Source organism: Myotis davidii, unplaced genomic scaffold (assembly GCF_000327345.1).
Source record: "Myotis davidii unplaced genomic scaffold, ASM32734v1 scaffold758, whole genome shotgun sequence".
Classification (NCBI taxonomy): Eukaryota; Metazoa; Chordata; class Mammalia; order Chiroptera; family Vespertilionidae; genus Myotis; species Myotis davidii.
In genome coordinates this window covers 461,819-472,780 of record NW_006288951.1, presented here as the reverse complement: position 1 = coordinate 472,780, position 10,962 = coordinate 461,819, and the positions used below count along the sequence as shown (strand labels likewise).

The 10,962-nt window shown below is 42.6% G+C and overlaps 1 protein-coding gene across 1 annotated transcript in view; it reads right to left on the bottom strand.

The window, feature by feature from the left end:
- MRPS5 (mitochondrial ribosomal protein S5) overlaps nucleotides 1–10,962 on the bottom strand; it is a 24,168-nt gene that overhangs the window by 8,111 nt on the left and 5,095 nt on the right. The window contains exons 4-9 of the mRNA XM_015562254.1: nucleotides 8,236–8,497; nucleotides 5,961–5,995; nucleotides 3,977–4,067; nucleotides 1,488–1,534; nucleotides 709–766; nucleotides 349–411 (exon numbers count right to left, since the gene is read on the bottom strand). Coding sequence (XP_015417740.1) covers nucleotides 349–411; nucleotides 709–766; nucleotides 1,488–1,534; nucleotides 3,977–4,067; nucleotides 5,961–5,995; nucleotides 8,236–8,497 — 556 coding nt within the window. The remainder of the gene's footprint in view (nucleotides 1–348; nucleotides 412–708; nucleotides 767–1,487; nucleotides 1,535–3,976; nucleotides 4,068–5,960; nucleotides 5,996–8,235; nucleotides 8,498–10,962) is intronic.

The following is a 10,962-nucleotide window of genomic DNA, read 5'->3' as shown; positions in this document are numbered from 1 at the left end:
ATTTCAGAGAGGAAGGGAGAGGGCGAGAGATATAAAAAACATCAATGATGAGAGAGAAACATTGATCAGCTGCCTCCTGCACTCACCCTGACCAGTAATGGAACCTGTCACCCCTGGTGTACCAGGTGATGCTCCAACCAACTGAGCCACACTGGCCAGGGTGGGAGGCAGTGTTTCAAAAACCAATTAGGTATAAAAATTATTCAGGCTTCTTAAAATCTAACTTAGGCTTTCTGTTTGGTATTTTCAAAATGAGCTCAAGTAAAAGTGAGCAAAGTAAAGGACATGATAGAACAACTATAACTGCACTGCTTTATCTTCAAAAAATTATAAGAGTTTTTAAGTTACCTCTGGGTTGTTTCTTCATCTTGATATGTGTCCTTTTAAACCTTAAAGAGATGTCATGGTATACTGGAGGATGAAAACACAAAGATGAACAAGGTTAGGTATGAGCTTTAATGCCCTCGCAAATATTACATGGCAACTGAAACAACCATCAGCAGCCAGCACACAGTGGCCAAGGATAAGTGACAAAGTCTGATTACCCATCACAACCCTCTCAGGAGAGAAAGTTTGCTTCTACATTCTACATGTTGATTGTAAGAACGTAGCAACAAGCATAGAAAAACAAAGTTACCACAGAGATATATTGCCACACAATGAGCCAACACAGCCTTGCAAATTTTAAAAGAAAAGATTAATACTCACTTGTATGGTCTTCATATCGTTCTATATAATGCAAATAGTGAACTGCTCTGTTCTTTGCCTGAAAGATGAAAAATATTTTTCTTAATCTACTGTTGGAATGTACTTTTTCTCAGAGATTCCAAAATATCTTTTGCCCTGGTTGGTGTTGCACAGTGTTTGGAGGATCAGCCCTCTCACCGAAGGGTCTGAGGTTTGTTTCCCGGTCAAAGACTGGGTTGCAGGCTGGTCCAGGCCCTGGTCAGGGTGCATGCAGGAGGCAACCAATCGATGTATCTTATTCACATAGATACTTCTCTCTCCTCTCGCCCTCCTCCCATTCCTCCCTTCCACTCTGTCTAAAAATCAATAGAAAAAATATCCTCTGCTAAGGATTAACAAAAAACCTCTCATAAAATATTTTACTATGGAAAATTTCAAACTTACACAACAATTTCAGTATATATTTCTAAAAGCTAAAAATTTAATAAAAAAAGAAACTTAACCATAATATCACTATCACAACCTCAAAAAATTAACAATAATTCCTTAGTGTCCTTGGAGATTCTGTCAGTGTGAGACACTTTCCCAGCTGTCTCGCAATTTTGGTAACAACCACAAGTCTGATGAAAATGATGTGAAAGAACATGGGTATTTCCGAAACTGCTCTTTGTGAGATGTGGGAACTTGGACAAGAAGTCTCAGCAGAGGGTTATTTTAGTTTATTTTTGTGTGTAGTTTCCATCATGTCTAGCACATAGCCTACTGATCTCTTACTGTCAATGAAGGAAAAAAGTACTTACTTTTCTGAAAGCGTCCGCCCGATCAGTGGCTTTTCCAATGGCAAAACCTTTAAAAGAAAAAGCCAAAATATGAAAAAAGGCATATGTTTGGCACATCTTTGACCACATTCTATGTTTCGGCTCCTACAATATTTCATAGCACTTTATTTCTCCTCTGTCCACAGCAAACCTGCTATGCTAAATGAATGACGAAGCAGGAGGCTAGAAATTTGCTTCTCTGTTCTGGGACTTTGGGAAACAGTACACTTTGGGGATATAAAATCCATAATATTAGCTTTTATTAATCTCTGCATAAAACTAAATAAACTCAATAAAACTAAACATGGTTTTGAATATTTTTGAAAATACATTACAATAACCAGAAAGGCTGGGAAAACATACATTGCTATAGAGTAAAACCATGATTTCACTGGAACTTTCAAATGCAATTCAGATTTCAAAGAACTAGGAGATAAAAATCAATGATTCTTGAGTTTGTGAGTACTTAACCCCATGAAGTGAGGTTTATCACAAGTTACCATAAATGCCTCCACTGTCTGCTGTCACCATTAATTATGTAAAGTAACATAATAGTGTCAATAAGAGACACAAGACATCTGAAAACCTGGGACAAATGGATTCCAATTCCTAATTTAAATAAACTTAAATCATACAAGTCCTAGAGGAAAATATGAATGTATTTATAACCTTTAAATGAAGGTTTTCTAAGAACAAAACCAGAAATCCAGACACAAAATCAGAAGTAATAAAAGACTGATAAATTTACTACATAAAGGTTTAAAACTTCTGTTGTTTAAAATTTACATGTGGAAAAAATAAAAAACTAAGTCAAAATATGTGATAAACAAAGGGCCAACGTCCTTAACTCACAAAGAACTATATCCTCAATGAGAAGAACAACCACACAACAGAAAAATGGGCAAAGCAAATGAACTGACAGACCTCAAAGAAGAAATAATGGCCAATAAACATGCAAAATGATGTCCAAGCTCTCATAGTGAAAGAAATGGAAATGAAAACAAAGAGATAGGTTTCACTATGATACTGACAATCAGTAACATTTGATTATATTCAGGGCTGGCAAGAGTGTGAGGGTACAGATGAACATAAATCCATGTAACCTTTTGGGGGGGTTCTGGCAATACTTATCAACATTCAAAATGCATACACTTTTGAGGCAGCAATTCCCCCTATTGACATTCGTACCAAAGTACAACAAATTACATGTACAAGAAACACTAAGGATGTTTAAAAAATACTACAAAATTGGGCTCAACATGAATATTCAACAAAGGGAAAAGGTAACAAAAATTATATTTACCCACACAATGGAACACTATGGAATCAGTACAAAGAATGAGGGGGAATCTTTTTATGCTAATACAGGAAGATCTCTGGATAATGCTGAGAAAAGTTAGATATATAATTATCAACATATTATGATCCCTTTGTGTAAATTTAAAAAAAGATATATGAATAAAGAATCTCTGGGAAAGATATAAAAATAACTGTTAAGACTGGTTTCCTTTGGCAAATGTCCTATATAATAAAAGGGCAATATGCAAATTGACCCTAAGGGTGGAAAGACCAGTCGCTATGACGTGCGCTGACCACCAGATGCTCAACATAGGAGCTAGCCCGTGGTGGTCAGTGCACTTCCACAGGGGGAGTGCCACTCAGCCAGAAGCCAGCTCATGGCTGGCCAGGGCAGCAGCAGTGGCGGGAGCCTCACCCGCCTCTGCGGCAGCACTAAAGATGTCCGACTAATGGCTTAGACTAACGGCTTAGGCCCTTAGTTGGACATCCCCCAATGGCTCCCACGCTACCAGAGGGATGTCTGACTGCCATCAGTTGGACATACCCCAAGGGGTCAAGTTTCCACAATTTCTTAGTGACCTAAGAATATTATAATATATGGCTGTATTCTTTTTGTAACTATGTCCCTACTATTGAGCATGTAATATAATGGTTTCTTTCCCCTCATTTTTCACTATTATACATAACACAATAGTGTTTCTAAAATACCCATTGGTGCCCTGGCCCATGTGGCTCAGTTGGTTGAGCGATCCCATGAACCAAAGGTCACTGGCTTGATTCCTGGTCAGGGCACATGCCTGGGTTGTGGGCTCAAGCCCACAAAGGAGGCATACAGGAGGCAACTAATCTGTCTTTCTTTCTCTCTCAAACTCTCTCTCTCCTCCCCTATCTCTTTCTCTCTCTCTAAAAATCTGAATCAATGAAAACATATTTTAAAAAAAATACCCATTGGTCCTCACAGGAAAAGGCAGATGTGGGAAGATCTATTCTTTCTTTTCCCTCTAAGGGATTTCATGGGTGACCAGAAGATTTGTGAACCCAAACCCCAAAAGATTTCATTTATCAGTAGAAAAAGTCTGGTCAGCAGCATGAACCCATGGACTCAGGCTGAATAAAGGCCACACCTATCCCCGCCACCACCAGCACCCCTAACGTCACTGCACCTCATTCACCTGCGGCTCCTCTGCCATTCCCCACGGCGACCAGCACACGGACCGATTTCTTTCTTCCCTCTTTTGCTGTCATATTGAAAACATTTCTTACCTAAAAGACAAAATGTTTCATAAACATTTTACCTTAAGAAAACTCTGAAGTGGGAACTGGAGCAGCCACCTTACATGTGCAGCACGCATGCACGCACGTGCACACGCGCACACACACACACACACACCCATGAACAGACACGTCATCCTCAAGTTCATGAGCACAAACAGCAAACTTCCTTCACAGGAAGCCTCTCCCTAGATTGTTTCTTCAGGAATAAAGTGGAAATAAGAATCTCTCCTCCTATTTCTCAGGGCTGTTAGCAGTTCTTTTTAATGTACTTTTATTGATTTCAGAGAGGAAGGGAGAGAGAGATAGAAACATCAATGGTGAGAGAGAATCACTGATCAGCTGCCTTCAGCTTACCTCCTACTGGGGATCAAGCCCACAACCCAGGCATGTGTCCTTGGCCAGAATCGAACCTGGGACCCTCCAGTCCACAGGCCAATACTCTGTCCACTGAGCCAAACCAGCTAGAGCTTGTTAGCAGTTCTGAGGTAACTTAAAGAGATTTGAAACTACACAACACAATGCACCCCATTTTAACAAACGTATGCAAAGGAAAAAAGGTGCTGATTAAACTCTGTCATGGTTTACAACTGGTGGCTATAAAACACATCCCAATATCAGAGATGTTGAAATATGAAAGAATGTGCATTTAGAAATAAAATGCAGTATATAGAAAAAAATTGCATACAATCGGATCTCTGTGTTGAGGATTAGGCTCACCTGAAAATAGAGAATTTGGAAATACCTGCACATTATGAATTACAGGAAAACTTGCATTTTTGTGTGTGTATGATGCATATAAAAGTCCAGGAACTGCCCTAACCGGTTTTGCTCAGTGGATAGAGCGTCAGCTTGCAGACTCAAGGGTCCCAGGTTCGATTCCAGTCAAGGGCATGTACCCTGGTTGTGGGCACATCCCCAGTGGGGAGTGTGCAGGAGGCAGCTGATCGAAGTTTCTCTCTCATCGATGTTTCTAACTCTCTATCCCTCTCCCTTCCTCTCTGTAAAAAATCAATAAAATGTATTAAAAAAAAAAAAGTCCAGGAACCATGAAACTGTTAACTCAACAGCTTACATAGAAGCCGCTTTCCCATAAAATGAGGTTAAAGGAAAAGGGAGCTGAGTCCACTGCTGTGGATCATCTTACAGTAAAAAAAACCCACATATACAAATATTCTTCAAAGGAATTAACTTCCAATAAGTATATACTGGGACCCAAAGACATAAAATACTTGTAAATATACTTTAAGTTCTATAGACAACTGATATTGAAGAAATACTAGAAAAGATTCAGTCACAAACTCAATAAATGATCATTCCACATGCAGGTAACACGAACAAGGCTGCAGCACCAGCTCGAAGGGCAGATGACGACCTGAGGGACTGCCCTGGGAAGTGACTGAGCTTCACCTCAAGCAGGCTTGTTTTGAAGGCCTGCAGGGTGATTTCCCATCAAGAGCTGGACATCACAGCACCCCCATGCTTCCCAGCCCTGACCCATGGCTCCTGCAGTCCCTGCTCCCTGAACTAAAGCCAGATTCAGCTAGTTCATAATTCAAGGACAGGTCACTAATGCTACCTTAGCTTTAGGAAGGAGGAAATCTCAACGTAATTTCCAAATTCTGTTATCAACACCACCAAAGCTGCCTTGTCATGAGACCTCAATTGATAGTGCCCCGCAAAGGGCAATAGTCAGGAGAACCTGTATCAAAAGATTGAAACTCAAGTTTCATTATTTTCTTACCCAAATCAGCTCTGTGTCTTAGAGAACATCACCCATCAAGGCTTTTCCTCACAGTCCTCGTGCCCTATCCCTACTCCACCAGCCCAAACTTTCCCAACTTCTCGAAAGACCTAACTGGGTACTGGGTTCAGCGTGCCTACCTCAAGTATCCTGGTATCAAAATCATCATATGTTTCTGTAGAAAGAAAAGAAACAGTCATACAGATACGTGTCAATACAATTAGTGTACAAAAGCATTTTCAATACAGGCATAATTACCGACATTTATGTGAGAAAGAAAGTGAATTTTTGGTGCCATTTCTCAGGCCATGCCCTGGGCCTCCACCAACACCAGACCATTCCACCTTTAAATTCATACACTGGGCCACCACCTCCCTGACTGCACCCCTCCAGCTCTTATTCAATGTCTACCCAGGCGATGGTTCTTGGCGCTCCCCAGCACCTCCAGACTCCTGACCACTGTTTTCTTTCCCTCTTATCCCTTCCAGTCTTCATAGCCTCTCCCACACAGCCAACACACCACAGCCCATCATTTCCACCAGAGCGTGTGGATATCCTCGACTCCCTCACCTTTTTCTCTCCTCCATATTGTCTATGCCTGAATCAATGAAGCTGTCTGGCCACACCTGGCCTGCTGGGTGCCACAGAAGTCAAAGCACAGTACACACTTGGACCCCTAAACATTCATGGTCTCTAATTCAATCAAGAGCTCCCTTGTGTGGCTGAGACGGTCCCTGTGAGGCTGAGACGGCCCCTGCGAGGCTGAGACGGTCTCTGTGAGACTGCGACAGCCCCTGTGAGGCTGAGACGTTCCCTGTGAGGCTGAGATGGTCCCTGTGAGGCTGAGACGGCCCCTGTGAGGCTGCGATGGTCCCTGTGTGGCCGAACACAGGGACACGTCGCAGATGGAAATAGTTACATTTTCCATGTGTATGACCCGGCAACAAAAAGTGTACACCTATGGATGAGGGCAGTGGGGGGGTAAAGGCAGAGGGTGGGAACTGGTTGAGGGGAGCTATGGGGGGGAAAGGGGGGAACAACTGTAATAATCTGAACAATAAAGATTTATTTAAAATAAAAAGAGCTCCCTGCGACCTGTCAGCCTCTTATGTCCTTTTAGTTAGACCCCTCTCCACTCACCTCATAGCCACTTCAAACACTCTATGTGCCTTTAACTTTTTACTACAGAAAATTTTAATCAAATACAAAAACAGAATAGCCAAGTGACAGCTTATGTACTCATTAGCCAGCTTCAACAATTATCAACTCATGGTCAGTCCTCTTTTCTCTACACTGTTCAATTCCCACTCTGGATAATCTGAAAGAAAGTCCCAGGTACCCTAGTTTTCATCAAAATATTCTGGTGGCCAGTCCTAGCCGGTCTGGCTCAGTGTATAGAGCATTGGCCTGTGGATTGAAGGGTCCCAGGTTCAATTCCAGTCAAGGGCACATGCCCGGATTGCGGGCTTGAGCCCCAGTAGGGGCTGTGCAGGAGGCAGTTGGTCAATGATTCTCTCTCATCATTGATGTTTCTATCTCTCCCTCTCCCTTCCTCTCTGAAATCAATAAAAATATTTATTTAAAAAAAAGAAAAAATATTCTGGTAGCCATGCTCATTGTTGCCCCATCCTCCCTTCAGCAGATGGCCCCCTCCTCCTCCCAGGCCAGCTGAAGCCACCGGACAGACATCTCTCACACATCCTGCCCCACTACCAATACTACAGGCTCACCAGAATCTGTCACTTATCTCTACTCTGAATCTGGGTCCCCATTAGGGACATGATCTTTTTTCTCCTCCTCCCAACTGAAGCCTTCTGTTCAGCTCTAAGCACACTTGCCAGCCTCTGCTCTTCTCTTTAAGCCAAACTTAAGAAAGCAGCCACACTCTTGTCTATTCTTCATCTCCTCCTCAAGAATGGATTTTCGAGATTTTTCTCTACATACATGGGTGTTAGGGGGTGCAGAGGACTTTGGTTTCTAATTTGGCCTAGTAAGTATTTTGAATTTTTCTTTCATTTTTCTGTTTATGAGGCTTAATGACAACGATCTGGTTTATCCTGTTATGGAAATTCCCACACCATGCTGCTCCACAGGCACCCAACCAGTTGTGTTGGGAAACGGTTGTGCAGATCCGTAACGCACACCACCACATGGAAGGCTCTGAGAAGCCACACAATAGCAGTGCCAGAACCCGGTGCTCTGCATCCTATGTGTGGAATGCTTTTGGTTATGGGCCTCTAATGTTCCATAAAACACAGCTGGATAATAATGTAAAGTTATTTCAATGATGTTCAAATCCTTTTTTTTTGCAAAAAAGCCATCTAAACAGGTAAATACATAAATTCATATTAAGGAACTCCAGAACTACAAGCAATCTCTCTGCCACAAAGGTAAGCAAAATCAGGACTCTGCTACCTCCATTGGGACCAGGGTCGGGGGGGCCAAGACTGACACCTCCCCACGTGTTTCCACTCCAGCCTCGCTCCCGCTTAACCTTCATCTTCCTCTTCCGGTCCCATTCTTCTCTCTGCTGGAACATGTCAGCTTCCACCTTCTCCTGCTCTTCCTTGCTTCTCTGGGCAATGGTCTGCACAGCTCCATCCCTCATAAGAGGGACATTCAGACCAGGCCATAGGAAGCCACTGCGCCCTGAAAGTTTAAAAACATACATGAATAAGAATTTTTTTAAAAAAAAATATATTTTATTGATTTTTTACAGAGAGGAAGGGAGAGGGATAGAGAGTTAGAAACATCGATGAGAGAGAAACATCGATCAGCTGCCTCCTGCAAACTCCCTACTGGGGATATGCCCGCAACCAAGATACATGCCCTTGACCAGAATTGAACCTGGGACCCTTGAGTCCGCAGGCCGACGCTCTATCCACTGAGCCAAACCGGTTAGGGCTAAGAATTTCTTTAAAGCATTCATTTGAGTGTTAAAATGCCAGGCAATGGTGTACAGATGACACTGCTGGTAGGAGTTTAAACTAACATAATCACTTGGCAGGCCACTTGGCACATCCATTAAAATTTTCAGCTAATAATAATTCCAATTCATGGGATTAGCCCAGAGAAATACTCCCACACAGGTAGGAGGCATATGTGTGCCAGGACAAGGAGGTGCACTGAGAGTTATTTGTAAAGGCAAAAAATGGAAACAATGTGTTACATGTCCAGCACTACTGGAGGGTTGAGTGAACCATGGCACAGCCAACATATGAAATCTTCCACCCCAAACTGAAATAATGAGATAGTTCTGTGGGTTCTGAGGTGGAACAATTTCCCAAGATCTGAGTAAAAAACAAAAGTAAATTTTAAGACAGTATGTAGCACATGATATAGTTTAATTATTTTTTAAAAGAAAAGAACATCTATTTCTTTTAGGGTTTTTATGTATATATTAGAGGCCCGATACAAGAAATTTGTGCAAGAGTAGACCTTCCTTCCCCCGGCTGCCAGCACCAGCTTCCCTCCGGCACTTGAGCCCCAGGCTTCCCTCCAGCCACCAGCAGGCATCCGGACCCGGGCTTCCCTGGCAGCCCTGGCTTCGTCCGGAAGGACATCCGGTCTAATTAGCATATTACACTTTTATTATTATAGATGAGCATTACAAAATGCCAGAAGGAAACACACCAAAATAAGATCAGATATTTCCAAGTACACCATTTTATTTTTATTCTTCAAGGCAACTGAGAAGGGTATCGAAAGGGCACCAGGACTTAGATTTCTCCTACAGTCTAAAGTTTTTACTGAGAAATATATATATGTGATGGCTATAATTTTTTTAAGTGTTAACAAAAAAATAAAATACAGCCCTATCCAGTTGGCTCAATGGATAGAGCATCAGCCTGCAGACTGAAGGGTCCTGGGTTCGATTCTGATCAAGGGCACATTGTCAGGTTTCAGGCTCGATCCCAATAGGGGATGTGCAGGAGGCAGCTGATCAATGATTCTCTCTCATCATTGATGCTTGTAACTCTTTCTCTTCCCTCTTCCTTCCTCTCTGAAATCAAAAATATTTTTAAATTAAAAAATAAATAAGTAAAATACAAGGTAAGGCAGAGAAAGATATGCAGTAACTAGAACAGTGAATGTATTTATTTCATGCCTGAAAGGCTATTATTATCCTCTATAATGAAAGGGTAATATGCAAATTGACCCTAAGGGTGGAATGACCAGGAACAACCAGTCGCTATGATGCACACTGACCACCAGGAGGCAGATGCTCAATGCAAGAGCTGCCCCATGGTGGTCAGTGCGCTTCCACAGGGGGAGCGTTGCTTAGCCAGAAGCCAGCTCATGGCTGGCCAGCGCAGGGGCATGGCAGGAGCCTCTCCCATCTCCGTGGCAGCACTAAGGACGTCCGACTAATGGCTTAGGCCCACTCCCTGCAGGAAAGTGGGCCTAAACCATTAGTTAGATATCCCCTGAGGGCTCCTGGACTGCCAGAGGGATGTTTGACTGCCAGCTTAGGCCTGATTTCCTGGGGAGCGGGCCTAAGCCGTCAGTCAGACAACCCCTGAGGGGTCCCAGACTGTGAGAGGGCGCAGGCCAGGCTGAAGGACCCCCCACACACACACCTCGAGTGCACGATTTTTTGTGCACCAGGCCTCCAGTCAACAATAATTTATCAGCAACCACAACGAAATGCCAATTCAAGTACACCATACTATTTTTATTCTTCAAAAAAACACAAGAATAAACAATCATGTGTTCCCAGGGTTGGTAAACCTAAGGGCCACAGGCCAAATCCAGCCCACCACTTGTCTCTATAAATAAAGTTTTACTGGAACAAGTTATGCTAATTTGATTATGTATTGTCAATGACTATTTTGTGTCCCTGGTTGTAACAGAGACCATGCAGCTCACAAAGCTGAAACTATTTACTATCTAGCCCAGGGGTGGGCAAACTTTTTGACTCGAGGGCTACAATGGGTTCTTAAACTGGACCGGAGGGCCGGAACAAAAGCATGGAAGGAGTGTTTGTGTGAACTAATATAAATTCAAAGTAAACATCACTACATAAAAGGATACGGTCTTTTTTTTCAATAGTTTTATTCATTTCAAATGGGCCGGATCCGGCCTGCGGGCCGTAGTTTGCCCACGGCTGTGATAGACCAACATTTTTGTTATTTAGGCTTT